Source organism: Balaenoptera borealis, assembly GCF_965194805.1.
Source record: "Balaenoptera borealis genome assembly, chromosome: 14".
NCBI classification, from domain to species: Eukaryota; Metazoa; Chordata; class Mammalia; order Artiodactyla; family Balaenopteridae; genus Balaenoptera; species Balaenoptera borealis.
Window position 1 is genome coordinate 71261124 of NC_138875.1, and position 27751 is coordinate 71288874.

The 27751-nt window shown below is 56.3% G+C and overlaps 3 protein-coding genes and 1 long non-coding RNA gene across 11 annotated transcripts; 1 reads left to right on the forward strand and 3 right to left on the reverse strand.

The window, feature by feature from the left end:
- Nucleotides 1-41: 41 nt before the first annotated feature.
- Nucleotides 42-2764, reverse strand: SELENOM (selenoprotein M). The gene is made up of 5 exons (XM_082353141.1): nucleotides 2398-2764; nucleotides 1151-1186; nucleotides 911-945; nucleotides 471-549; nucleotides 42-387 (listed from the first exon to the last, which is right to left on the reverse strand). Exons 1-5 carry the CDS (start codon nucleotides 2515-2517, stop codon nucleotides 229-231), a joined length of 429 nt encoding a protein of 142 aa, XP_082209267.1. The 5' UTR covers nucleotides 2518-2764; the 3' UTR covers nucleotides 42-228.
- On the forward strand, nucleotides 1325-19324 carry INPP5J (inositol polyphosphate-5-phosphatase J). 5 transcript variants are annotated; one of them, XM_082353091.1, is made up of 15 exons: nucleotides 1325-2230; nucleotides 6466-9153; nucleotides 9627-9822; nucleotides 11474-12561; nucleotides 12915-13031; nucleotides 13153-13261; nucleotides 13472-13588; nucleotides 13922-14097; nucleotides 14495-14606; nucleotides 14747-14856; nucleotides 14993-15176; nucleotides 17765-17902; nucleotides 18052-18129; nucleotides 18256-18360; nucleotides 18559-19324. In XM_082353091.1, exons 3-15 carry the CDS (start codon nucleotides 9718-9720, stop codon nucleotides 19063-19065), a joined length of 2946 nt encoding a protein of 981 aa, XP_082209217.1. In that variant the 5' UTR covers nucleotides 1325-2230; nucleotides 6466-9153; nucleotides 9627-9717; the 3' UTR covers nucleotides 19066-19324. The 5 variants fall into 5 exon arrangements, with proteins under 5 accessions (XP_082209217.1, XP_082209216.1, XP_082209219.1 ...); XM_082353090.1 differs by having other exon boundaries at nucleotides 6466-9822; XM_082353093.1 differs by having other exon boundaries at nucleotides 6466-9822; nucleotides 11474-11535.
- LOC309610361 lies at nucleotides 15693-17724 on the reverse strand. Its single transcript, XR_014233873.1, has 2 exons — nucleotides 17178-17724; nucleotides 15693-16896 (listed from the first exon to the last, which is right to left on the reverse strand). It is a non-coding gene; the product is annotated as an uncharacterized lncRNA (long non-coding RNA).
- A 115-nt stretch (nucleotides 19325-19439) lies between the features above and the next one.
- PLA2G3 (phospholipase A2 group III) lies at nucleotides 19440-24875 on the reverse strand. Of its 4 annotated transcripts, none has more exons than XM_082353124.1 (7): nucleotides 24233-24875; nucleotides 23082-23214; nucleotides 22707-22826; nucleotides 22090-22397; nucleotides 21337-21466; nucleotides 21112-21228; nucleotides 19440-20480 (listed from the first exon to the last, which is right to left on the reverse strand). In XM_082353124.1, exons 1-7 carry the CDS (start codon nucleotides 24744-24746, stop codon nucleotides 20267-20269), a joined length of 1536 nt encoding a protein of 511 aa, XP_082209250.1. In that variant the 5' UTR covers nucleotides 24747-24875; the 3' UTR covers nucleotides 19440-20266. The 4 variants fall into 4 exon arrangements, with proteins under 4 accessions (XP_082209250.1, XP_082209249.1, XP_082209247.1 ...); XM_082353123.1 differs by having other exon boundaries at nucleotides 22692-22826; XM_082353121.1 differs by having other exon boundaries at nucleotides 22090-22826.
- Nucleotides 24876-27751: the final 2876 nt, after the last annotated feature.

A 27751-nucleotide genomic window follows, 5' to 3' on the forward strand; every position in this document is an offset into this window, starting at 1 on the left:
ATTCCTCACCCGCCCGCAGCAAAGAAGGAGTCGAGTCTCACTGAAGGCGGAAGGGGATTTAGTGGAGCTGGGGAGGGAAGAAAGAGGGTTAGGAGGGACCCCCCCCCAACTCCATCCCTGCTGGCTCGGGGACTGGGCGTCGGCCCTCAGCGAGGGTGGTGCTCCCGGGCCGCTGAGCGCTTCATTCTGTCCCCAGGGCTCAGGCAGGGTGGTGCCGCCTCCCCAGACCTACAGGTCAGCGCGGTCAGGAGCGCCTTCGGCGGGCCTAGCGGGCGCCCGCAGGTACTCTGGGGGCACAGGCTCGTCGGGCGACGCCTTGCGGTAGAAGCCGAGCTCCTGCACCAGCGCGTTGATCTCCTCGCGGGTCATGTCGCTGAGTGGGATTCGCTGAAGCAGAAGAGGGGCGGGGTCAGCGCGCCGGGCCCCGCCTCTCGCCCCGCCTCCCCCCTGTCCACCTCCCCGGGCCTCACCTCCAGTTCCTCAAAGCGCTGGCCCAGTAGCACGAGCTCCGGGTCGGCCCCCGGGAGGTGTTTCATTACCAGGTTGTGGCTGGAGATGGTGTTAAGGTGGGTAGTGGTGGGCGGAGGCAGGTGGGGTCTCCCGGGGACTTGTCGATGTGAACACTACCTCGTCTGCCCAAGCAGGGCAGGGATACCCATTTACACGTGAGGAAATTAGGGTTCGAAGAAGTAAGGGGGCCTCCTCTCTGTGCTGGTGTCTGTGACAGTCATCACTAGTCAACTTCTCTTGCCAATCCAAGACCGCCTCAGAATTCGCTGGGCAGCCACTATCAATCAATCCCACTTGTCAGTTGAAGACCATTTGTCGTCCCTATCTGTGAAGTTAAGTGGAAGGAGATTCTTGTAGATACCTTCTCCTTTCTCCCTCCCCCAGAACAGAAGGAGGATACTAGAGTGGGATGTCCTGGGTGACGAAGGCCTTCACCTGGGGAGGAACCAGAGCATCAGACCCCAACCATCTCCAGGTACCAACAGGAAACTGAAGCCCAGTGAGGTCACACAGCAAGTCAGGTGCAGGCTCCTGACTCCCAGCGCAGGGAACCTCCCCCACCCGGTCATTGGGATCATGTTGCCCACCCCCAAAGAGGCTCAGGGAGGACCGAACTGGGGATCCCTTCCTTCAAACTCACCTCCTTCAGGCGATTAAGCTGTCATCCCCCACATGTCTGGAGGGGAACAAAATGGCATAGGTCAGGAGTCACACATCTACCCTCACCCTCATTCCCCAGCTGGGCATTGGATCGAGCTGTGAATTACTCCCTGGAACAGCAGTTCTTAAGATGTGGAAATGGAGGCCCCTTGTGGGTAGAAGGAGGAATTCTGTACAGATGGGGAAGCCGAGGCCCACCCACACCAGAGGAAAAGAGGAGCAAGACCAGAAACCCAAAGGGTACTTACCAGCCTTGGGGCTCTTGCCTGCACAACTTACTGACTGTTGAGCCACGCCCAATGCCCAAGAGAAATGATCACCCTACCCCCTCAGGCCATAGAGACCTGGACCTGGTCTTTGGTCCCTAGAACCTCAGGGTGGAGGCAGACCAGAAGGAAACAGCTCAGAACTTCCCTGAGAGGCCCTATTAGAGACACCTACCACCTACCATCTGGTCCCTACCTCATCCGGTGCAGAGCTGGCTCTCCCTGCCACCTGCAGCCTAGCCCTACAGACCATCTGGTTGCTTCCCCAACAAAGGAGGCTGGGAGGGCCCCTCCCTGTACTCCCTGAAGGGGAGTCCAGACCCCAGGATTACCCATTCTAGTCCTCCCTCCTCCCCGCCCCCGCCCACCCCCCAACTTTTTTCAGGCAGAAAACTAAGGCCCAGAGAGGGTCTGTGATGATCCAAGTCACACAGGGACTTTGGTGGGGCATTTCATGGCAGGGGAGGGTGGGGGGATTGCTGCGGAGTAAGAGTTGGTAAGGCAGTTCCCAGCCCCCTTCCCCAGGTGGCAGGGAGGCTCCCAGAAATTCTTCTGTCCCCCCAGGCAAAGGGAGTGAGACCAACCGGAACTGGGGTGGGGAGGAATTCCAGGAAAAAGAGAAGTGATGGGGGGATGGGAGGTTGGGCTCCAGAGGACAGATTTGGGAAAGTCATAGGCCGGAAGAAGTTAGGGGACAGGCCCAATGTGTCTGGGGCCCGATGTCCGGCCGGATGGGGAACTGGGGAGGGGTTCAGATTTCCAGGCCTCAAGATCAGTTGTCTCGGGCTTCCACGGTGGGTGCTGGGGCGTTCTGGGGCTGGGGAGTGGGAGGGACAGTCCTGGTGCCGAGGGGGACATGGGGGTCGGGAGGGTCCTGGGTCAGAACGGGCAGTGATTCCAAAGCCAAGGGGCTACGGGGTTAGGGGTCGGTGGTCCCTAGCCTGGGGGCCACCGCACTCACCTCTACCCGGCCTCGGGCCAGGCCGTGTAGACGGTTCCAGTCAGGCCGGAAGGTGGTGGTGGCGGCCGCGACTGCCGCGAGGAGCAGCAGCAGGGGCGGCGAAAGCAGCGGGAGGCGCATTAAAACCCGGCCGAAGATGATCCGCAAGCTAGAGGTGAACCGTCCGGCCACTGCGCCACGTCTGGGCCCGCGAGCTGGCCAGGTCCCTGCTCAAGGTCCCACCCCGCTAGGGACCACGCCCCCAGCTCTCGGTCTCCGCCCAGGGCTTGCGTGGGGGCCGCCCGCGCTCTCCCGGCGGGGTTTGGGCTCCTCTCCGGCCCTCAGCCCTTTACTTTCCCAGCCCCGAGAGTGTCCACCCTCCCTCTGCTGACTGAGAGCATGGACGCTCCGACAGGATGCGGCCAGGCAGTGCCCCCTCATGCCGGCAGGGGGCGCGGGCGGGATGCGGACGGACACGCGAGTTTCTGGATCAGACACCCGATTTGAAGATGGGGAAACTGAGGCCTAGGGAATCCTTTTTTTGTGTTTTTTATTTCTCTGGATGAAATTCCAATCTGGATTTCAATTTCCTGAGCACACGTGTGGCGATGGGAATATTTAGTCGGGGCTGGGAGGATAAAAGGGTTAATACACATTAGAAAGCTCTTTAGAACGGTACCTGGCACAGTACCTCAGAAAGGCCCCATGAACTCCGTTTTACAAGTTAGGTAACAGACTTAGAAAGGTAAAACAATTAAGTTGCGGATCTGGGATTTGAACCCAGAACATGCCTGTGTTCATCTCACCAAGACAAAGATGACTAGATCAGGATGCTACTTCCCCTCTTCAAGCCTAAGACAGACACAGCACATTGATTACAATGCTCTTTCCCACCAAATCTAGCCTGGGACTCAGAATCCTCCTCAACATCAAACCAAGGCTGCATTATGACCAGTTTTGCCTTCCTGGGCCCCTTCCTTTATTAAAAAAACATATATTAAAAATTGGATTTTACAACTGCTTTGGTTTAAAAAAATGAATGTAATCCAGGCTGGATTCATGATTATTTATTCATTTTTTTCTTCCGATTTTAAAAGAAGTTAAAATTAAAATATTTTTGTGGACCCCTAAAAGTATGATGGGCCCTAGACACTGAACCTAATGGAAAAGTCAGTTCTGCCCTTTGTTCATACACTGCTACCTCCCATTCACTGACTTGATTGTGAAGATATAATAATAATAGGTTTAGGGCTGTTATTTAATATCCATTCTCTATAAATACATGAGGACACAGTAAATATAATTGGTTCTATCCAGATTATTGAAATGACAGGCTATGTCTAACACTCTATTTACTGCTGTGGAAGTGGGAATTCATCCAAGCTTTCTGAAAGGCAACTTGACACAGTAAATCAAAACCCTAAAAATATTTCTTCTACCCAGTATTCCACTTCTCAGAATTTGACCCAAAGTAATCTTCAGAGAGGGAATCAATTGTTAGGTCAAGATGTTTATCAAGACACTGTTTATCATGGTGAAAAACTGGAGAGAGGACAGAAGCATGTCACAGCAGGGGATGAGTTAAATAAATGATGATACCTCCTTAGAGTAGAGAACCAAGCAATTGTTTAAAATGATGCAGCATACTGTTGAATGACATGGAGAATGTTCAAGTTATAGTATTAAATTTTTTTTAAAAGCTATGAAACAGTAATATCAGCTGGGAGTTGCGATGCTCTGGGCTGCAAGTCACAGAAACCTCAAGTTTAACTGGCTTAAACAATGAAAGGAATCTGTTGGCTCAAATAACAAAATAGTCCAGGCAGGGAGGGCTTCAGGTGAGGTTTGATCTGGTTGGTAAAGTCACCAAGACCTGATATCTTTCCATTCTGCTTCCATAACATCAGCTTATCATTAGCCCAATTACCTGCATGGTGTCAAGATGGCTGCCAGTAGTAACCAGTACCACCACAGACTTCTTCATTCATATCTAACCAAGGGAAAATTTTTTTTTTTGTAAACTTCTCAGGAGAGAAAACAAGCTTTCTTTCCCAAAACCCCCAGCAAAAGTCTCCTTATATCTCACTAGATCCATCCATGATCTAATCAAGTGGCTGGGGAAATGCAAATGTTCCCTGGCTTAACCAGTTGGGACCCATTCCTGAAGATTGTCAAGGATATGAGCTGCAATGGATGTGTGGCGGCAACAGAGTAGCCAATGGATTTTATAAAATATGTATATATAAATACATATGCCTTCACCAAAAACCATAATCTAGAAGGAAACAACCCAAGAAGTCAAAATGGTCATCTCTTGGTAGATGAAATTATAGGTGAATTTTTTTCTCCTTTACAATATTTTTCTGTGTTTTCTATAATAAACATGTATTACCTAAACACAAACAGTAACATTTGTTTACAAAAAGAATGGGTCATATGCCATGGGTTCCCTCTACCCCACCCCACACCCCAGCAAAGGCCTCAGACTGGCTGAAGCCAGAGGCCCCGTGGAGCCCGTGGCTTTTCTGCTGACAGAGCCAAACCTCAGCACCCCATGGGCCCACGCTGTTCACTGGACAGGTGCCACCAAACCACCCTCATTGCATTAACCTGGACTCTGTGTCCTAGAGGGGCCATAGCCTGGGCTGCTGAGTGTTGACTAGCCAGCTAGTGGAACTGATGGTAGAGACTGGCCACAACAGTACCAGGAACATTCCGGCATCAGCAGTCATGGCAGGCCCAGGATCTCCCAGAACAGATCTCTGCTCGTAATCCATGCCCTTATGGGGCAGTTTGTAATCTAGACCAGCAGCCCTCCTCAGGTGGGGCTGGGTTTGGGGTTTAGTCTGTGATAAAGTCAGGCTCAGACAAGGTCAGGGTCAGTCCTTAGCCTATGACCAGGTTTAGAACTGAGTCTGGGGCTGGAGTCAGGGCTCAGTCAGTGATTGGGATTTGGTCTCCGTCTGTGACTAGGTTCAGGGCTCAGACTTTGACCAGATTCAGTGCACAGTCTGAGATCAGGGACTAGTATGTGACCAGAGTTGTGTGACCCAGGGTCAGAGCTCAGTTTGAGACCAGCGTTCAGTCAATGATTAGACTCAGGGCTCAGTCTGTGACCAAGATCAGGGCTCAGTCTGCCACCAGGTTCAGTTAATGACCAGACTTGGATCTCAGTCTAGACCTGGGCTTCAGGCTCAGACTAAAATCAAGGGTTAGTCCAAACCAGGGTTAAAGTTCAGTCTGTGACTGCGGTTCAGTCTTAAGCTAGGATCAGGGCTCGATCTGGGTCCAGAATTGAGGTCTCCAGTTGGAATCAGGCTTAGTCAGGCTTGGATCAGGCTCAGTACTTGACCAGAACCAAGGCTCAGTCTAGAGCTGGGGTAGAGGCTCAGTTTTAGTGTGGGATCGGGGCTCAGTTAACACCAAGATTAGGGCTCAAGTTGGATCTGGGATCAGGACTAGGGTTTAGTCTGGCTCTGTGCTCTGTTCTAAGCTCCAATATAGAAGTTTCTGGAGACCTGGGCGCCAAGGGCAGGTCAGCATGCAAGAAAGGAGAGCCCCCAGGCAAGCTTCTGTCCCTGCAGTAAACTTCTCTTTGCCTGCTGAAGCCAGTTGTCCTAGAGCCTTCTAACCTACATGGCTCTGCTGCCCGAGATCCCCTCAAACCAGAATAAAAATAGCCATTCACTTCAGAGCAGCTGACAGCGGGTGCCAGGCTGCCTGGGAGGAGGGGGAGCTGAGGAGAGGAAGGAAGGATGTTTGAGCTCAGGCCCCAGCTGTGTGACCTTGGGAAAGTCACTCCTCCTCCTTGAACCCATTCCTGAGGAGCAGAATGGGAGGTGAGGATGACACCTGCCCCAGAGGGTGAGAACGAGGGGAGAGTGATAATAACATGTGGCAGTTGGTACCAATAAGGAACTCTGGAGTGAAGCCTTGGGAGGAGAAATGCTCCTCCAGGCCCTGTATACTTTATCCTCCAGGAAGCCCTCCCTGATGCTTACCTCTTCCACCTTCCCACACTACCCTATAGCACCCTCTATGTCTCAAGACATTTCTCAACTAGTGGCCATAGTGTGACCTCCCTCACAGGTGACCGGCGAGCAAAACGAAGGAGGACAGACCCTTCTGTACCATTACCATCCTCAAGTGCCCCTGGGAAGTGGATCGAGGAAGAGGAAGAGGAAAGAGGAAGAAGCACGTCTCTCTCTCCCTTCTCTACTTCTGGGGGATTTACTCTGAGCCAAAGGGCCATGAGGGCACGTGTCCGGAGTTTGCGTCCTTTCACAGCCGGAACCTTTCATACTCCATACCTTTGCACCTGCTGCTCCCTCTGCTTCCCAGGGTGTTTCTTCTCTTTTCAGTTTGGCAATACAGACTCTCCTTCAAAGAATAGGTTCAACAGGAACCTCTGTTGGGGAGAATTATCCACCATCTCCCTGGGAACCCCATGCTCTGTCCCCTGCTGGCTGGGTAATCCCTAGGCCTCAGTTTCTTCCTCTGTCAAATGGGGATCTTATTACCAACATCACAGGGTTACTATGGAGAGTAACTGAGATAATCCATCAACCACCTCCTTTCCTATCCCTGACCCAAACAGCCTGAAGGGTAGCACTAAGATTTCTAGGATGGGGCAGGACAAGATGTACTCTCTGCCTCAGTACCCCATCCCCTACCCCCAGGAGCGAGGGAAGGGAGGGAGCGAGGAGGTGTCTCCGGAGACAGCCGTCTCCAGGGGGGCGGTTCTCCCAGGCAGCTGCCCCCAGCCTGCCACCCTGAGCCCCAGAGCCTGTTATCAACCTCCTTAGTCATCACACCAGGAGCTCAAATATAGATCTTACCCTGTTCTCTTCTCAGCCGAGGTCTGCCCCCTGTCCCCTGCCCCTAGCAAGGCCATGTCTGGGTCTCAGAGCCCCTTTTCTTCCCCCCCGACCTGGGAATTCAACTATGCTGGGCCTCAGTTTCAGCATCCTCCAAATGGGCAGATTGGAATAGATGATGATGATGGGGATGATGATGATGATGATGATTGTGGTGGTGGTGGTGGTGGTGATGGTGGTAACTCCAGGGCAGATGCCCTTACTGAAAGCTTGCTTGTGCCAGGCTCTGTGCTAAACTCTTCAGATGTATTATCTTGTTGAATTCTCACAGCAATCGTAGGAGGTATCTACTGTTTTTATCTGCCTTACACAGACCAGGAATCTGAGTGACTCTCCAAGTAAGTCAGTGGCAGAGACAGAAACAAAGTCCCCTGCAGGATCTGAGCTCAGGGAGGGGACATGGTGGAGATCCTGGCTGCCCCACTGGGGCAGAGGAGCCCTTTGCACACTTATTTGCATGACATTTGCCTGGTTTCTCAAGGGCATTGATGCCCTTGTCTCAGCCCAGATGGTTGAGCCCTAGGACTGGTTCCAGGGACCTGGATCTGTCCCCCATCACTTCCAGGATTGCAACAGAAGCCAGGTACTGTTGGGGGCCTCAGTTTTCTCATCTGTAAAATAGGAGTCAGAGGGCTAGGCAGGGTAAGTTCAAAATTTCCTTCCATCTCTGGTGGCCTGAGCGCCACCACCATGTTCACGCTCACTTCCTCCCTCACCACCACCCACATCTTCACCTCCAACTCCACCACCACCTCTTCTTCCGTCAACATAACACCCCCACCACCTCGTCTGCCCCCATCTCTCCTCCACTGTTACTATAACCCTCATCTCTTCATTCTACCACCTCCAACATCACCAACCTCTGTTATCATCTCTACTATTGCCATCACCATTACCTCCCCTACCTCTTCTATCACATTCATCCTACCACTATCACCTCCACTTTGCCAGCACTGTCACCTTACCACCACCACCAGCACTGTCAGTCCTCACTTCCATTATCATAATTACATACATTATCATCTCCATCCCTTCGATCACCACTGTCATTACCTCCCCCATCACCAACGTCATTACTTCCACCATCACCACCTTTCTACCCCAGGACCCTAATATGGCCTGGGTCTCTGCCCGTGAAAATTCCAGCCTCCCAGAGGTGCTAGCCCAGAAACACAGACTAGACACAGAGACAGTCAAGCAGAGGTGGGAAGCCCATCCAGGAGAGGGAATGAGGTATCTGTCCACGTGACTTTCATGCAGGGGACCACACCGGTCCATGAGGATACAGAGGTGACTGTTGATCAGCAGGGAGCTCTGGGCACAAAACTCTGATCATTTTCTGCCTAAACTGAGTGAGATCACTCCTCTGTAAGCAATCAAGCAGCTCTGGAGGAATCAGGGTTTCAGGGACTGCTTAGCAGATAAGAGTGAGAGTGGGGAAGAGGCAGAAGCAGAGCCCACAGCCATCTCCGGCCGTATCTGAACCTGTCACTCATTCACTCTTCTCACTGATTGATTGATTCATTCAACAAACACTTCCCTAGGTCTGTTGGAGACCAGGCCCTACGCTGGGTCCTGGCCAAAGAAGTTCCCAGACCTGTTTTTGACCCTCCTGCCAGTCTGTTCCCTCACTGCTGGGCCTTTCTCCACCCCAGCTCCCTTCCCCCAGACATCCCAGTTGACTCTTGTGGTTCCTGGATCACTGAGGCAGCTCCCTTTCCTCACTGAGACTCAGGGGACCTCCCCAGCTCACCAGGTGACCTTGAGCAAGTCCCTCTCCCAAGCTACACCCAGTGAGTCTTGGAGGAGGAAAGCTGGGAGGAGCTGGGCTGGGCCTGGCTGTGGGGACATCCAAGGGCAGGCGCGAGGTGTCTGCAGAAGAGGAGGGGCCAGTGCTGAGGTTGAGATGGGAAAGACTCCAGTTGCTGGAGCCTGAGTGTCTGGCTCTGGGATGGGAAGGATAGAGCCAGGCGAGGGGCGGGCACCAAGGCCTGAAAATGGGGCAAGGGTGGGGGCCAAGGCAAGCCCTGAGCTGGCAGGGAGTCAAGAAGGTCACAGGATCAGAGTAGGGACTCAGGTGTCTCTGAAGCCCTGGAGAGGGGGCTGACCTCTGAGCTACCTTACCCTCAGGTGTGTCAGTGCCCCTCCCTTGAGCAAGGGCTGGCCAGGCCTACCGGCTGGAGGGTGGAAACAGAAAGACAGCTTCCACTATGCTGCCAGCTGGGACCTGTGCCAGGCCAATGGACCCACTCCCCCCGCTTCCCCCCCAACCATGACCATTCCAGGCTCAGCAGCCAGTCCCCAGGGGGTAGGTCACCTTGCCCTGGCCACCTCTATGTTGGGAAGTCGGTGCCTGTGTCTTTAAATTCTCAGCAGGTTGAAACGGCTGATGACATCACTGGTTCCCAGGAGCTAGCGGAGGAGCTGGAGCCCAAGGGAACCCGGGCTGCCGGGGGCTGCAGACATGGAGCGCCAGGGCATCAGTGGCAGCGGGAGGCCGGGGACCCAGGCTGGCCTGGGCCCCCTGCCCATGCCCCATGGGATTTCCCAAACTGGGGCACCCTCCAAGGTAAGACCCCTAAATCCTAGTTCCCCCATTCCTGATCCTTAGTCCCCCCCCCCCAACATACTGCAGGCACCCTGGTGCCCCAGCTGAGGGGCTGGCACTCTCCTCTGCCCACCAAGCAGGAACTGGGCAAACAGGGTACCCTAGGGGCTGAGGGGGTAGTGATGGGACGGACACTCAGAGAGAGATGGAGTTAGCTGTCTCCAGGACCTCCTGGGAAAGCCCTGGACCAGGTATCAGGGGACCCAGCTGTGCTCCAGCTTTGCTATGTGACCTTGGGCAAGTTGCTTGTCCTCTCTGAGTCAATGCAAAATGAGGAGGCTTGTCCCTGAAGACTGAAACTGTGACATCTGGGATGTCTAAGTTGTTAGTGCTGGAGGCGGTGTGGTGTTTGGGGTGGGGGTTTGGAGTGGGACACTAGGAACCAAGGAGGATGCCCAAAATGCAAGCCTCAAAGAGCTGAGTTTGGGGACAGAGGTGGAGGCAGAGTTTCAGATTCTCTGAACCAAGCAGGACACGGGATGCAGACAGAACTGAATCTCTGGAGGCAGGGATGGGGCCACCCCAGGGTGAGTGTAAACCTTCGTCTACCCTCCCTGGCAAGGGACACTTTATCCTGACTTCTGGAGACAGAGGCATCAGACAGGGACAGGTAGGAAAGGAAGAGGAGGTCCCTGCAGGGCCCCACACCCCCCACTCCACCTGCTGGACATAAAGAGGATACCTGCTTGCCTGTCCTCACAGGTGGGGTGACAAGGGTAAGAGGGTACAACTTGTGCACAGTGGTGCGGTGCCAGGATCAACAGAATTCTGGACTTGCTCTGGGTGTTAGAATCACACTTGGGAGGATGGACTAGTCCATGGAGCTCAAATGGAAGCCTAGCAAATGTTGGGCTCATACATGCAGAGAATATGAGACCTAGGCTTCCCAGGATCAGGTGTGGCCAGGGATCCTTCAACAGGTTCCTTCATTTTAAGACAGGGAAACTGAGGCCCTGCACAGGGAAGTGCTTGCCTAAGGTCACACAGAGCTGGGCTGGGAATCGACATGGCCAGTCCCAACCCAGGCTCTTGCTCCTGCACGGAGCTCTGGGAATGGGTGACGACGACAGAGAGGGCTGTGACCAAGGAATTGGGGACGTTTGGCTGGGGGAACCTGAGAGTTCCTGTGTACTGTGGAGGAAAGGGGGTGGTGTTTAATAGGCTGGCCCCAGGGTGTCCTGAGTGGGCAGATCTGGGGGGGTCAGATCAGTAGCCCTTGGCTAGGGGAGCAGCAGGGACTGCAGGGGTGGGCGGTGCTCAGGGAAGCTGACTCCAGCCACCCAACACTCCTGGGTGGCCAGGGAGTGGGTGCCAGCCAGGAAGGCAAGGAGAGCCCTCGGGTCCAGGCTCACACTCTGCCTCCTTTGAGTTGGGGGTCTTAGTTTCCCCATCTATGAAAGAGGTGTCACAGGTGAGGGAGGGGATAGGTTTCCATGTCCTGTTTCCTCCAAAAGAGAAGCTGATTCACAGCAGAATGGATTGAGGTGAGAAATTAGGAAGAACTTCCTCAGAAAGATGTGCCTTTCTTAGCTAGACAGAGTCTGCTGGGGTCTATATGGAAGTGGAGGCCTGGTTAGGGTTGACTCTGAGTCTCTGACTTGTCCTATCCAAGATGGACTCATGTTTTCAGCTCCCAGCGAAGGAGAATGCAGCACCAGTACGCTCGGAACCAAGGTTGGCTCTGACACCTGTGGGGCCACCAGCAGCAGTGCCACCTTCCTCAAAGGGGCCAAGGCTGGCTCTGGCGTCTCCCCGACCCATCCTGGCTCCAGTGTCTACCCCTGGAGGGCAGAAAACAGCTCCTGCCCACCGCAGCTCCAGCCTGGCTCCAACATCTGTGGGCCAGTTGGTGATGTCTGCCTCAGCTAGGCCGAAGCCTCCTCCAGCTACCCTGGGGCCCAGGCTGGCTCCACTGTCCAGGGACCAGAAGCAGGTGCCACCTGCCTCCATGGGACCCAAGCCAGCCCTGGCTGCTTCAGGCCTGAGCCTGGCCGTGGCATCTGAGAAACAGCCCCCACAGCCCCCCTCCAGCTCTTCCCCAGTGCCCAGTCCAGTTCTGTCGCCCTCTCAGGAACAGGCCCTGACTCCAGCATCCATGACATCAGCCCCGGCCTCTGTGGGATGGACACCAGCTAAACAGAGGGATGCCCCAGTCCCTAGACCTCTCTCCCCTTCAGACGGGCATCTCCAGCCCCCGACTCAGACATCTGGTCCTGTGGGCTCCCCATCTTTGATTCAAGCCCCCCCAGACCCTCGGATCTCCCCCTCCTTCAGAGCCCGGCCTGAGGCCCCCCGCAGCAGCCCTGAGGATCCTGTCTTGCCCCGGCCACCACAGACCCTGCCTCTGGATGTGGGCCAGGGTCCTCCAGAGCCTGGCACTCGCTCCCCCGGACTTCTCTACCCCACCTTCCGGCCAGGGGCCCCCTTAGCCCAGACTGTGCCCCCACCTCTGCCCAAGCCACCCCGATCTCCCAGCCGCTCCCCCAGCCGCTCCCCAAACCGCTCCCCGTGTGTCCCCCCAGCTCCTGGGATGGCCCTCCCCAGGCCTGGCACCCAGGGTGCCGGGCCTGGTGGGCATCTGAGCCCCAACCTTCAGCCCAGAGAAACCCCAGCCCCTCTTACCACCTCCTCTTCTACATCCACCTCGTCATCCTCCTCTTGGTCAGCTCAGCCCACCTGCAAGAGCGACCCTGGCTTCTGGTGAGGGGCCCTCTCCCAAGACATTGCTGGGGCTTGAACTCTAAGACTAGCCATCCTTCTAGGGTGGCTTACCCTACTCCGTCCCAGCTGACCTCCCTGAGGAAGATTCCTTGTGGGTGTTAGGCCCACTCTGGGGCCCTCGGAAGACAGCATCCTCTCCTAAGGGACTTGCCTACCCTGCCTCAGTTGATCTCCCCTGGAAGAGTCTGGTGGAGGGGACCCTGGGCCCACTGTGGGTCCTTCTGAGGGCATATACTCAAGCTTATTTCCCCAGAAAAAGCCCTGTGGGAGGGAGGTTGAGGGTAAGAGAGTGGTCCCCAGTAGTAACCCCTTCTGTACCCCCACCTCCCCAGGATCACTGTGGTCACATGGAACGTGGGCACAGCCATGCCCCCCGATGATGTCACATCCCTCCTCCACCTGGGCAGCAGCAGCGATGACAGTGACAGGGCAGACATGATCGCCATAGGGTGAGGGGACAGGGCGAGTAGACTCCCTCCTGAGCCCCTCCTGCCTCCCAGACCCTCTCCCGTGGGAGGGGTTTCTAAGGCGCCCCCCCCAATCCGAAGGCCGCCTCACAGTCCCCCACAGGTTGCAGGAAGTGAACTCTATGATCAACAAGCGGCTCAAGGACGCGCTCTTCACCGACCAGTGGAGCGAGCTCTTCATGGACGCACTGGGGCCCTTCAACTTCGTGCTGGTAACTCCTCCCTCAACCCCCGGGCAGGTGGAGACCCCTGGATTCTCGGCCCTAGCTCTGTCTTCATTCACCGTGGGGTCCGCTGGGCCTCGGTGGCCGGGTCCATGAAATGGGAGGATGGAGGAGCAGACCTTTAAGGACCGGAAAAGGCGAGGGCGGGGGCAGGTGAGTTGTGTCCTGTCCCTCAGCCTCCTCGCGCCTCTGCCGCAGGTGAGTACCGTGCGGATGCAGGGCGTCATCCTGCTGCTGTTCGCCAAGTACTACCATCTGCCCTTCCTGAGGGATGTGCAGACTGATTGCACGCGCACTGGCCTGGGTGGCTATTGGGTGAGCGTGGAAGCGGCCTCGGAGGGGACAGGGCCCTAAGGGATCCTTAGATTAGTCCCCGGACCCCCGCGTACTGGCAATATCCTCTCCCCAAGCTACACCCCTTACTCTGAGGCCTGCCTCTCCCCACCCACCCCCACCCCTCGTTTTCTAGACCCCGCCCCTTTCTGTCCCCACCCCTCCTAGTGTTCCACTCCTTTCCCTAGAACCCACCCCTCTCCACGCCTCCACGGGTCCTGGGCCTCACCCGCTGACCCCGCCCACCCTAAGCCCCGCGGGCCTCACCTCCTTGCCTAGGCCCCGCCCATGACCCACCCAACCTTGTTTCCCAAGGGCAACAAGGGTGGAGTGAGTGTGCGACTGGCCGCCTTCGGGCACATGCTGTGCTTCCTGAACTGCCACCTGCCGGCCCACATGGAGAAAGCGGAGCAACGCAAGGACAACTTCCAGACCATCCTCAGCCTCCAGCAGTTCCAGGGGCCTGGCGCTCAAGGCATCTTGGATCACGAGTATGGGCCGGGGCGGGACCTAATGGAGCTTGGGCGGGGCTAGTGAAGGAGGGGTGGGCCTCAGGGGCGAGGCCGGTGCGCCTTGTGAGGAGAGGCGGGGCCTATGGGGGTGGAGACCACCCACACTATAGCTAGGAACAAGAAAGCTGGTTAAGTTTGATGGGGAGGTGGAGCCTGCAGGGTGGAGCTTTGCTGAGGGGCAAGGCCTTGCTGGGGGTCGGAACCTAACTTCTAGGTCTACACCCCCTGCTGCTCCGTGGTGGGCTGGCGGCTCTGCAGCAACCCACCCACCCCCTGCGTCATCACTAGGAGCAGCCGTCGGGTTGGATGGGGGCAGAGAAGGATCTGGGTTGGGCTCTTCACCCCATGGACCCCGCTGACCCCCACCTCCGAACAGCCTCGTGTTCTGGTTCGGGGACCTGAACTTCCGCATCGAGAGCTACGACCTGCACTTCGTCAAATTTGCCATCGACAGCGAGCAGCTCCACCAGCTCTGGGAGAAAGACCAGGTGGGGAATCCCAGCCTGGACCCCAAAACCCCAAGCACACAGAACATGCCCTAGGACCACCTGTACCCTAGGCTATGGTCCTTGACCTCACCTGCCCTGCCCAAGCTCTTGTCCAATTCTGTGCTTCTGGACCCTCACAGCTCAACATGGCCAAGAACACCTGGCCCATCCTGAGGGGCTTCCAGGAGGGGCCCCTCAACTTTGCGCCCACCTTCAAGTTTGACGTGGGTACTAACAAATATGATACCAGGTGAGCTCAGCACTGGGATTAGAGGTGGGGATGTGGGCTAAGGTCTTCTGGATAAGGGAGACAGGAAAGAGAGACAGGAGGCAGAGGTGCCTTGACCCCCAACCCCTGATACTCAGCCTACCCTTGCCCACCACAGTGCCAAGAAGCGGAAGCCAGCCTGGACAGACCGTATCCTGTGGAAGGTCAAGGCTCCAGGTGGAGGTCCCAGCCCCTCGGGACGGGAGAGCCACCGGCTCCAGGTGACCCAGCACAGCTACCACAGCCACATGGAATACACTGTCAGCGACCACAAGCCCGTGGCTGCCCAGTTCGTCCTGCACGTAAGTCCTGGCCTCATCCTCCCCGCATGACATCCCCAGGCCCAGCTCAGCATCTCACTGCCCACCGGTAACCCCTTACACCTGCCCTCAGCAGCATCCACTTGTCACAGCAGACTGGGAGTGGGGTTATGATCGCCATTATTTATTTATTTACTTATTTATTTATTCTTGGCCATGCCATGCGGCATGTGGGATCTTAGTTCCTGGACCAGGGATCGAACCCATGCCCCCTGCATTGGGAGCTCAGAGTCTTAACCACTGCACCGCCAGGGAAGTCCTATGATCTCCATTTTCAGGTGAAAAAGCTGAGGCCCAGAGACACAGCACCCCTTGCCCCGGGTCACACGGCTACCAAAGGGAAGGTTAGGATTTGAACCCTGGCTAGTCTGATTTCAAACGGTATACCTTTACCATTAATCTCTAACTCCCCTTTTCTGAGAAAGGCTTCGGGCAACTTATGTTAAAATTCACATATATAATAAGACCAGCTACCAAAATATTTACTCAAATCCCATGTAGCATTCATTCACATTCATTTATTATTTATTTACCATCTTACCGTATGTGATGGGGAGGGGGAGTAGAGATACAAAAAAATACAAAGCTAAACCCTAAATAGTTACTATAAAATTTAGCATTGTGTTTAGGATTTTTTTTATTATAAATTTTTATTGATTTATGTATTTATTTTTGGTTGCGTTGGGTCTTCCTTGCTGCGCGCAGGCTTTCTCTAGTTGCGGCGAGCAGGGGCTACTCTTCATTGTGGTGCGCGGGTTTCTTACTGCGGTGGCTTCTCTTGTTGCGGAGCTCGGGCTCTAGGCGCGCAAGCTTCAGTAGTTGTGGCGCATGGGCTTGGTTGCTCCACGGCATGTGGGATTTTCCCAGATCAGGGCTCGAACCCGTGTCCCCTGCATTGGCAGGCGGATTCTTAACCACTGCGCCACCAGGGAAGCCCCTGTGTTTAGGACTGGGGCCCCTAGCTGCCAAAGGATAAAGGGGAAATCCAAGAATGTCAGAACTGGATCTTAGAGACCATCTAGTCCAACTTTCTGTTAGTGGGGTAGCATGTGCCCCAAGTCGCACAGAGGCTCAGCAGCAGAGTGGGGTGGAGCCCAATTTCCAGTCCTGAAACCCAACTCTGGGTTCTCCTATTCTCTTGATCTGATAAGAGGGAGCCCAGCAGACCAGAGAATGTTTTCCCTGATAACTTTGTCATATGGTCAGTCAGAGGGACAGTGGCAAATGTCCTCAGCTGGGAATGGAAATCTGCCCATGTCTGGCCTCCCATGACCTTTGGTAAAAGCCTTGGGTGTGAGGTTTAACCCCCAATCAGGGACCACACCTTGAGAACCACTCCTTTTGGGCGCCCTATCCTTCCCTCCTTATCTAGAACCCTGTCCCTTGTAAAACATTACCTGTTGAGCACCTACTATATGCCAGAGCCTGTGTAGCCTACTTCATGTATGTCATCCCTTTGAATACTGTGGTAGGCCCTGAGGATGTCCAAATTCTCCTCCCAGTTTTACTGATGAGAGAAACAGAGGCTCAGAGAACTTAAATCTCTTATCCAAAGCAAGACAGCACAGGGCTCAGCAGGAGTTTTGACCCCACAAGGCCCTAAAGGGTATTTCTAAGAGCGCAACCTGGCCAGACCTGCTGTTAGGAACCCACGGGCAGGGAGGGGATGTGCTGGTTTCTTCTGGAGCAGCTTGGAAGGAAGCTGAGGAGGGAGAGAAAGTTGAAACCAGATAAACAGGGGAGCAGACAAAGCCTGAGGCTGGCACCACCGAGTCTTTCCCTGAGGGACAGAGATGAAGCCAGTACCCTGGCCACCTGCCACCCCAGCAACCCCATCCACATGGTGACCCCCTGCTCAGCCTAGGGTGACCCTGGGAAGAGAAGATTCTTTTGTCTCCATAGACTGATGACAAACAAGGTTAATAGTGGTTCCTTAATACAGGTGGGGAAACTGAGTCTTACTTAGCCTGATGAAGGGCTTACCTGAGGTCATGAAGCAGGTTAGTAGCAGAGCCTGGATGGTCTCCAGCCATCTACCCAGAGCTCTTCTTGCCTGCTCATGGGTGTTCGCTTTACTCAAGAATATCCAGTGCATCATGGGACCCCTTTGTTAGCTTATAGGCAAGTCATTCATTGAGCACCTACTGTATACTGAGAAGTTTATAGGATACTTTATATGGTATCTCATTGAATCTGCAGAGCAACCCCAAGAGTTAAATAAGATCATCAGAGTTTAAGGACAAGAGTCCTGGTATTCAGAGAGGTCAAGAAACTCACCTTGGGTCACACTGCATAACAATGGCAGAGCCAGGGCCAAACCCATGGTCTACTAAGCTTCAAAGCTGTGTTCTCACTCACTCCCTAAGGAGGCTAAGGACAAAAAGAGCCCTGAGCTGGGAGGCAGGAAACCTGGCATTCATCCTAGACCTGTTCTTCCTCAGTTTCCCAGCCTGTGCAGTGGCTTCAAAGGCCCTTCATCTCAGCCAATTTGTGCCGACTCAGGCCCAAGGGCTCTAGGTGCATAGAATACTAGAGGGTCTCCCCTGATGTTGCCCCCTGCCCCTGGGCAGTTTGCCTTCAGAGACGACGTGCCGCTTGTGCGGCTGGATGTGGCAGACGAGTGGGTGCGGCCGGAGCAGGCTGTGGTGAGGTACCGCATAGAGACGGTGTTCGCCCGCAGCTCCTGGGACTGGATCGGCTTGTACCGGGTGAGACGGGCAGGGGTGGTCGGTACATCGGGGAAGGAAGGGCCTGAAGGGGCAGCCAGGGACCCCATGTGGGGTCCCTGGCTGCCCCTGAGTTTGAGGCTGCTGGGGTCAGACGTTAGGGGTCATGACCCTGATTGCTCTCACCCCAGGTGGGTTTCCGCCACTGCAAGGACTACGTGGCTTATGTCTGGGCCAAACACGAGGATGTGGACGGGAGCATCTACCAGGTACTTAAGGGGAGGGGGAGAGTGGGAGGAAGTCCCCATTGCCCTTGGGGGCTCAGGATTCAGCTTGAAGGGTCCTGAGGCTGCCTCCCTCACCCCAACCTGGGCCTAAACCCCCCGGCCCACCAGGTGACATTCAGTGAGGAGTCACTGCCCAAGGGTCACGGAGACTTCATCCTGGGCTATTATAGCCACACCCACAGCATCCTCATCGGGGTCACTGAGCCCTTCCAGGTAAGTAGGCCAGGCTGCAGGGTCAGGGGCGCCAAAGGAGTATTCAAATGCCTCTACAGCTTCTACATTCTGCTCTGTGACCTCCTACAAATAGCCTGACCTTCCTGGGTCTGCCAAGGGGGAGGGCAGGAGTGGTTCCCAGAGGCCTCAGTGGCCGGTTGGGGAGAGGGGCACCCCAGTGACCAGCCTTCCCCCCAGATCTCACTGCCTACCTCGGAGCTGGCCAGCAGCAGCACAGACAGCTCGGGTGCCAGCTCGGAGGATGAGGATGACAGCACCCTGGAGCTGCTTGCATCCAAGTCCCGCAGCCCAAGCCCTGGCAAGTCCAAGCGGCACCGTAGCCGAAGCCCAGGTCTGGCCCGCTTCCCCGGCCTCGCCCTGCGGCCCTCGTCCTGTGAACGCCGTGGCACCAGCCGAAGCCCCTCGCCCCAGAGCCGCCGCCTGCCTCGGGTGGCCCCCAACAGGGGCAGTGATGGTGGCAGCCAAGGCAACAGTGAGGAGGGGCCCCCTGGGCTGCCTGGGTCCTGGGCCTTCCCACCATCTGTGCCTCAAAGCCTGGGGTTGCTGCCTGCCTTGCGCCTAGAGACCGTAGACCCCGGCGGTGGCAGCTCCTGGGGACCCGATCGGGAGGCCCCAGCCCCCGACAGCCTGTCTCCCAGCCCCCAGGGTCAGCAGGGCCTGGAAGAAGGGGGCCTGGGGCCCTGAGGGTGAGGTGGACAGGCAGGCCCAGGTGGCCCCAACTCTGCCCCAATCTTCTGCAAACCCACCTGCCTCCCTCCTGCTGCTGCTCCAGCTTTATGTGCACCTGCCACTCTCTTCTGGCAAGGGGTGGCCAACTGGGGTCCCCCAAACTTGGTCCTGGCACCTCAACTGTGACAATCAGCAAACCCCTATCCCAGCCCCCATCTGGGATGGGGGAGCAAACCTGGAGGTTATCAATTAGGAATTAAATTCTCCAGCCTCACTTCTGACTTCTTCCTAACTTGTTAGCAGTCTGGGGTTGGGGGCAGTCAGAGGAAGGGACTAAAGAGAGGATGACAGATCTGACAATTACCAGGCACCAGCTGTATACATTACACATGCCATGTCCTTTAAGCTGCACCACAAGTTGTGGTGTTGAGTTCAGTGTAGTTCTTAGCTCCATTTCACAGGTGAGCAAACTGAGGCCTCCAAGAGGTTATGTGAACCTTTAAAAATCAGACGCCTAAGCACAGTTTGGCTGTGTGCTGGAGGGAGGGAACATTTACTAGGTGCTGAGTGCTGTCCGTGAGTTGGTTCGCTTAATCCTCAACAACCCTATGAGGTAGGTCCTGTTTACACTCCCCTTTTTCAGACGAGGAAACTAAGGCTCAGAATGAAGGAGGTCTCTTGCTTAAGGGCATGGGGGGAGATCTGAATTTAGGTCTAGGGAAGAAAGAATGGGCCAGGGCTGGGCCAGGAAGAGCATAGCAGCTGTTAAGAGAAGGGGTCCCCTGGGGACAGCAGGCAGACGATGGGGCTTCCCTGGGCAAGTTCTTGAGACATGCATTAACTTCGCAACATAGACATATATGTACCTCCTCCTGGTACCTCTTGGGGCTGCTGCAATGTTACCTTCTCCCCATTCCCATCTGGATGTTAATTTCTCTGGGAAGGCCCAAGCCTGAGGCAGTAGAATGAACCTCCTGAATACCACATCCAAGCACAGAGGGGTTGTGTCACCAGCCCAAGATCACCCAGCACAGCAGGAGACGTGGTCCAGCATTTGGGCCTTGGCCCCCCCACCCTACCCATGCAGCCCTCTGGCTATCCACAAGAGCCCGTCCACGCTTCAGTCTAACACGTGGAGGGGAAGCTGAGACCTCCAGTGCCTAAGCAAAGCCAGGGACGAGGTCCAGTCTTGTGCCCAGAAGAGCTGGAACTGAGGTCACTGGTTCCAGGATTTCTGCTGTCCTTCAGGTCCTCCGGCTCCCTGGGTCAGCTGCAGGCACCGGTCATAGAATGACATGGGGGCCTTTGGGTGCTCTGAAGTCCATGCCTGCCTGTTGTCTGTGCCTGTCCCCTGGAGCTGGAGTTGCCTCTGCTGAAGTCGCCGCAGGTGCCGAGCTGACACCTTGATGGCCCTGGGGTCTCTGGAACAGCTGTGAGGAGAGAAAAGTGGGGCAGGTGGTCATAACTGCCAAGAATCCCACCCTACTCTGCAGAGAGGGTGACCAAGGCCCAGAGAGGAGCAGGGCTGGGGCCGGGAGGGTGGGGGGCTGTTACACCTAGCAGGGGGCAGAATAAACCTGGGTTGGCACCCAGAGGCCCAAGTTCTGCCACTAGCTGGCTGCAGAAACCTGGGTCAGTCTGGGCCTCAGTTTCCCTACCTGTGAAATAGGAAAAGTAACAGAGTTAGTTTTGAGAATCAGAATTGAAATGAAATTGTGGATTATGGGGTAAGAGTTAAGCAGGTGTTTTACTATGTGTCCTGCAGGCCTTGGCCTATGTATGTCATACACGCCACTTCCTTGGCTTCTACCTCCATTTTATAGGTAAGGAAACAGGTGTGGAGAGGTTATTCAGCTTGCAAGGTCACATAGGAAGTAAATGACAGAGTTGAGATGCAACCTACATGGGCCAACTGCAGAGCCGAACCCAGGGATGATGACAGTGGAACTCAGAGGTCCCCTGACCCCCTCCATCACCCTCTCAGCCCAGGTGCACAAAGGGAGCAGAGGCAACCCACCCCTTGGGAAGTCCCCCATCCCTCCTGGTCCTGATGTCACTCACCCTTTGCCCTCAGCACAGTCCAGTGGAGGGGCCAGTTTGAAGCAGGTCTTGCCCAGCAGCTCCCAAAGTATGTTGGCACCCACAGGTGGGCTGTGGAGCCTCAGGAAGCGTGCCAGACTGAGGGCAGAGGCAAGCTCAGGCTGGGGCAGGGCCTCGTCAGCCAGGTGTCCCTTCCCAGTGCCTGGCAACAGGCAGCCCACCCCCAAGGGTCCAAGCAGGCCTCACCGGCGCGTGCAGTTGCAGTGGAAGAGGGGTTCACGGGCATTGTTGAACAGCTGGAACTTGGTCTTCTGGGGCCCGATCTGGTGCTCACACTGGTCCAGGCGGTGGAAGCTGCGGCAGGCCTGGCGGGCACCTGGGGGCAGGTGTGGTGGTGAGAGGAGCCCTGTCCGATGCCCACTGCCATCCAGCACGCATGCTCAGTCCCACACACACAGTGTCCCTCCATCTCATGCCCTTTGTGCCTTCAGAGTGCTTCACACATAGGAGACGCGCACGCGTGCGCACACACACACAGAGCAGTGCTGCCATGGGGAAGCCCAGAGAGTCGAGAGTGGTCAGAAAAGGTTTCCTGGAGGCAGAGGCTGCTAAGCTGAGGCTGGAAGAGGGGAAGAGTCAGGGAGAATTCTCCAGGCAGCAAGAACAGCATGTGCAAAGGCCCAACAGTGGGAGAGAGCAAGTGGCTTTAGAAGAACCAAATGAAGTTTTTAGAACTGGAGTTTCAACTGGGGAGTAGGATCTGCAGGACCAGACTCAACAACGCCTGGGTGTTGGGACATCATGGTGGGCCTCAGCGAGGAGTGCCATGGACAAGTTTGGAGCTTACAAAAATCCCTCTGGCTGCAGCACAAGAGAGGTTGGGAGACCCCAGAAGGAGTTCAGAGCAGGAAAGGAAGCAACACAGGGACCCCCCACCCTGAACAGAGTCACGGACACCTCCTTACATCAGGAGCCCCCAAGGTTAGGTTCTGAGCTCACCTTGAGGTTTTAGGCCACGCCATGGTCCCTGGAGGCCTGAATCAGTGACCTCCAGCCGGACTATGGAGGCCACATCAGGCCCAAGGGAGGCCACAGGGGCCTGGAGGACTGTGGCGTTGGCTTGGCTGGGGTACTTGGACTCTTTGTGCTGTGCTGGCCACTTCTGAGGGTGCTGAATCCACCGAGGCTTGCTGGGCGCTGGGTTCTGAGGACTGGGAGTCAGGGGGATGGCAAGGGAGCTCCAGGAGGCATTGTAGAAGATCCTGGGCTGGAGACGGGCGAGGGATACAGAGCCATATGTTCTACACCTGGGAGGTAGCACATGGTGGCAATTGGTAACCCAGAATCCCCCCTCCCAGAAGTCCCCAGGTTCATCTCCATGGAGATCAGGGCTCTGCCAGTCCCACCCCTCATCCCACATCCCACTGGGTCCTGCAGGGCACCCAGGGAGCATCTGCATCCTGGACCCCACCCTGAGGAGAAGACAGGGAGGACGAGGCATCACTCCCTGGAGGACAGACATACAGAAAGGCTTCCCTCCCAGGCTTGGAGCCCGAGCTCCCCACTGGCTGGCAAGGGGCTCGAAAGGGGCAGCCACATACCCGCCCCACCAGTACCACTCCACACAGGCCTCCTGGTCCTCCAGCACGAAGCAGGGGATCGCCAGCACGTTGAAGAAGGCCACGCCCACGATGTCAGAGATGGAGTCCCGCTGGTTATGCAGACACTGCTGAAACCTGTCCCAGAGCCAGCACTCAGGTCCCTGGACCACAGAGAGCTACCTGGCTCCTCTCCCAGACCACCTGGTCACTACCAGCCAGGTGATTTGGGGTCCAAGTGTCCCCTCTCCTGTTAGGCCTCAGCTTTCCCACTGCACAGTGGACTCTGGCTGGCTGATCCTTTAGGATTCTCTGGAATCCCAGACTCTGCACCGGGTAATCCTGGCAGATAATCCCACCCCGAGCTCCCAGCCCTCCCTGCCCACCACCAACCTGGCATCACAGTTGCAGTGGGAGATGGTGTGGAGTCGGTAGTTTCGGATACCATAGTTGTACTGGAAGGGTGAGACAGTCTGTGGGCAGCGGTCGTGTTCCTGGCAGCAGAGATCGGGGCCCTGGAAGACCCCTACAGGGAGCGGAGGGGGCACCAGCTCAGCAGGGTCGTGGGCACCACGTGCCGGCTATGCCCACGTGGTGTTGGGAGCAGAGACATGGTTCTCATCCCAGCCCTGATACAAATGCCCTGGGTGGCCTCAGACCTCCCCCTGTGGGACTCACAGTTCCAAAGCTTGAAGAGAACACCCAGGTATAGCCTCTGTTGGGCAACTCCAACTGCCAGGCAGCCCACCCAGGAGCCCTTGCCCACAGAAAGATCTTCCTCAGGTGAACTGGTGTCTGCCTCCAGAGTTCTCGGGCTCACACCCCAAGTGGAGCTCCAAAGTTATGAATGTGTGTGGAATGGAAGGGTAAACAGCAGGGTGCAATCTCGCTGGCACAATGAGGCATCGTCAGGATGCCAACCTGCTCCAACTCAAGTGCCAAGTCCTCCTCCCAGCCCTCCACCCGTACGCGCAGACAGCTGTACCGAGAGTGCAAAAAAGCCATGCATGTTTTTCACCACCTGAGCAATGATGCCCTTTACTGAGCATCTCCCAAATGCCTGGCACTTCCCACACCCAAGCACACAGCAGCCCTGGGAAGGAGGTGTCACGTTTATTTTACAGGAGAGGAAACAGATTCAGAGAGGGGAGGTGACTCGTTCAGCTCAGAAGGGCTGAGCTGGGATTTGAACCCAGGCCTTTGGGTCTCGGCGTCCCCTCCACTGGGCACCCTGTGCCCATAAAGCCTCCTCTTGGGTAATGGTTTTTTGGCTCAGCCGACCCTGGATCCACCCCAGCCAGCCCCCTCCCTCAGATGGTAATTAATGAGGCCTCCCAGGTGTGAGTAGGACCCTTCCCATCTATAACCACATTTAAGCATCCCATAATGAGATTTATGGTCACCCCACTTTACAGATAAGGAAATTGAGGGTCAGAGTGGCTAAGTCACTTCCTCAGGACACACAGCCTGGGAGAGTGGGTACCAAGGCTAAAGGCTGCATTTCCTCCCCCACCAGCCCCCCTGTCCACACACCGATGGCTCACCCAGCTCCGAGGAGTTCCCGGCAGAATCCCCGACTCCACACCACAGTGTGCCAGGCATGGTCCAGCCTCTCTTCACCCGCTGGTTCCCCATGCCAGGCGCTCCACTCTGCCCTGCTGCTCGCTTCTCCCTGGTCCCTGCTAGACTCTCGGGAGGCCCTCTGCAGGCCTCCCACTGACTCTTAAGGGTGGCCAGGGCTCTCTGCAGCTCAGGTCCAGGGGTGTGGATGAAGGAGTCTTGGGTGATCTCACCAGCACAGAGGGTACTGAAGGCTGTAGTGAGCTCTGGCTCATCCTGCCGGCTGCACACCTGCAGCCTCCCGTGCCCATCCCAGCGGGCATGGAACAGGGCTAGTCCCTGGGCATCCTTGCCCAAGAAGCTAAGGGACCCCAAAGGGCTGCCAGAGATGGGTCTGGCCAAGTGGCAGGAGGTGCTGTGCAAGTGGAGGGCAGGGGAGCCCCCCAGAGCTGCCCCCAGGAAGTTCAGCACCCCGAAGAGCACCACCAGAACCCCCATTCTGCCCTGGCCCAGCCCAGTCAGACAAAGCCCCCGGGAATCCTACCCTGGTGGGCCCACGAGGCAGCTGCTCTGTAGCTGAGCGGAAGCGAGCCCAGCCGACCCGGTGCTGCGGGGCCAATGAATGGAGCTTTGGGAGGAGTAGGAAGGAGGCTGGAGTATGGGGTGATCTGGGGCTTGTAACTGAATCCACCGGCTGGGCAGGCCGCTGATTGGCTGAGGAGTACACTGGCCGGGGCCCACGCCCCCACTTGGCCTGCCTTTCTCCACGCCTTCCAGTCACCTGCCGCCAGCCCCGCCTGGATGGGGACGGTAGGAGCCAAAGCCCTGGGCCCTGGGACCAGGTGCCAGAAGGGGGATCTGTATCTCCCTGGGGAGGGAAGAGGGTTTGGGGGCTCAAAGGAGGCTCCTAGAACTGGTCATCCCCCCATCCCAGGGATGGCCGCCAAGCCCACCTCCATGAAGCTGGCAGAGAGCCATGGGCTTCTGCCAAAGCTGGGTAAAGGAGGTAAGGGCAGGGCTGGGGCTCTGTGGCCACACCCCTGCCCCGGGAGGCTCTGAGGCTTCTGGGAAAGGAAGCATCCATCCCCCAGCCACCTGGGGTGCTCCCCCTGCCCAGTCCTGGTTCTAAGAAAGGCACTCAGCATATTCAGGGGACAGTGCCCCAGGGCTCCCCACTTCCTGGGACTCCAAGCACAGGCGTGGCCCGGCAGCAGCCCTCCTGGTCTGATAGATGGTGTAGACACAGCCAGAGCAGACTTTGAAAGCGACACTGGGACTTCCCTGGTGGTGCAGTGGTTAAGAATCTGCCTGCCAATGCAGAGGACACGGGTTTGATCCCTGGTCCAGGAAGATCCCAGGTGCCGTGGAGCAACTAAGCCCATGCGCCACAACTACTGAGCCTGCGCTCTAGAGGCCGCGTGCTGCAACTACTGAGCCTGCGTGCTGCAGCTACTGAAGCCTGTGCACCTAGAGCCTGTGCTCCGCAACAAGAGAAGCCACCGCAATGAGAAACCTGCGCACCACAACGAAGAGTAGCCCCCGCTCGCCGCAACTAGAGAAAGCCCGTGCGCAGCAACGAAGACCCAACGCAGCCAAAAATTAAATTAATTAATTCATTAATTTTAAAAAAAGAAAGCAACACTGGGCAGGGCTGATGCTCTGGACGTGAAGGGACTGTGGTCCCCAGAGGAGCAGAGGTGGCCTAGGGAGCTGTGTCTGCAGCCACCTCCATCCTTGGATTGCAGTCACCTGGGGGACACAGCAGGCATCATGTGTACCTCAAGAGACAGGGGTGGTCTGTCCATCAGGGAGGGGTTACACCCAGCAGATGTTCCTGTGTCTCAAAGCTGATGTATTATTCAACTTCCAACCATCTGGGGAAGCTGGGTACTTACAACTCAACTTCCCACCTCTGCCCTCCTTTTCCATATTACAGGGCCCTTTCCTGCTGGTGAACAACCCAGGGAGGCTGGGAGTTGCCACAGCAGGAACCCAACTTTCAGGGTCGGATGGACCTAGCTTGGGTCATGGCACAGTGTGACTTCAGGCTTAGAAGTCTCAACTTCTCTGAGCCTCAGTCTCCTCATCTGTAAGAATGGGCATACTCACAGCAGCCACTTCAGGACTCTCAGCACAGTGCCTGGCATTCGAAACACTGTTACTGACGGCTCAGGACACCCCTGGGCAGGAAGCAATTTACCCAGAAGAAAGCAAGTCTCAAAGGTTTTGGGGCCACAGCCTCTGTGACAGTGAGTCCTGGTTAGGCCACTGCCTGGCTATGTGACTGCAGGTTTGTCCCTGCCTTTCTCGGAGCACGGTTTCCTCCTCTGTACAGTGAGGGGTACAGTGGAGCTGACCTTTGAGGTCTCTTCCTGCTTGGGCCCCAAAGGGAGGCAGGCTGGGGCCTGCCCGGGCCTCAGGGGAGGGTGTCACTGGGTTTTCCCTTCAGATTAACCAGTGGCCACGTCAGTGAGCCTACAGGACAGGCTCCAGAGCCCTGCCTCCCAGCGGGGTGCCCCTCAGCGGCCTCGGAAGGAGGAGGTCGGGAGCCAAACCAGCAGGACAGGACAGGGCCAGCTGAGCCCTGCAGACAGAGGGGCCGAGGCTTTTCTCTGGGTCCCCATCCGTCTGGGGTGGGACAGGGTGCACAGTGGGTGACAGTGGGGAGTGCAGGGTGGGGGTCTGTGGGAGAAGGCGTTCCCTCCTCCCTCCCTCCCTGTCAGACTGTTTATCCCTGTCTATCTCCATCCGTCCCCACAACCCTTTGTCTCCTGGCTCCTCACCCATCCCTCTCTGGCTGTTAGTCGCTTTCCCTCTCTGACTCTGATTCTCATAATTTCTTTCTGTCTCCTCCATCCCCCCTTCCATCTTTCTCTCTGTCTCTTAACTCCCCATCTTATTCTCTCTCTCCATTTCTTTCTCTGTCTTTCTCTCCTGTTTCTCTTTACAGTTTTTCACTGAAGCCCCCCTTTTATTGTCTCTCCCTCGCTCTCACTCATTCCCTCTTTCTCTGTCTCTCACATTTTTCTGTTCTTTGTTCCTGTGTGTGTGTGTGTGTGTGTGTGTGTGTGTGTGTGTGTGTGTGTGTCTCCCTCTCTCCTAATCTTTTCTCTTCCTCCCTTCGCTGTCCCTCTCCCCCTCCACACACTGACCCCAGGCCCAGGACCCAGCGAACCCCACTCTTTCCTGTTCACATTTTCCCAGCCATGATCTCATCTGATGCTCACAACCCCTGCCCCTCCCTGGAGAGACAGGCAGGGCGGGGCTTCTCATCCCATTGTTGAGATGGATGGAGTGAAGCCCCAGAAGAGAGGTGACTTGCCCATAGTCACATAGTGGATTGGGGAGAAGCCAGGTCAGATGTCCCCTAGCCTGTGGGGAGGGCCTCCCATGGCTCTGGGAGATTCCCAGCTCCACAAGAGCCTCTCCACCTCAGGGCCTTCCTCCCCACTGCCTGGAGGGCACCCTCCCTCTGCCCAGTGGAGCTGGCCTCCTGGCCCCAC

Coding starts and splice junctions, on each gene's coding strand:
- PLA2G3 (XM_082353121.1), bottom strand. CDS start 24,746: ATGGGGGTTCTGGTGGTGCTCTTCGGGGTGCTGAACTTCCTGGGGGCA. Junction 23,215..24,232: donor CGGGAACTCCTCGGAGCTGG/GTGAGCCATCGG, acceptor CGCTCCCTGTAG/GGGTCTTCCAGGGCCCCGAT. Junction 20,481..21,111: donor GACTGTGCTGAGGGCAAAGG/GTGAGTGACATC, acceptor CTCTCCTCACAG/CTGTTCCAGAGACCCCAGGG.
- INPP5J (XM_082353090.1), top strand. CDS start 9,718: ATGGAGCGCCAGGGCATCAGTGGCAGCGGGAGGCCGGGGACCCAGGCT. Junction 12,562..12,914: donor AAGAGCGACCCTGGCTTCTG/GTGAGGGGCCCT, acceptor CCACCTCCCCAG/GATCACTGTGGTCACATGGA. Junction 13,589..13,921: donor CTGGCCTGGGTGGCTATTGG/GTGAGCGTGGAA, acceptor TTGTTTCCCAAG/GGCAACAAGGGTGGAGTGAG.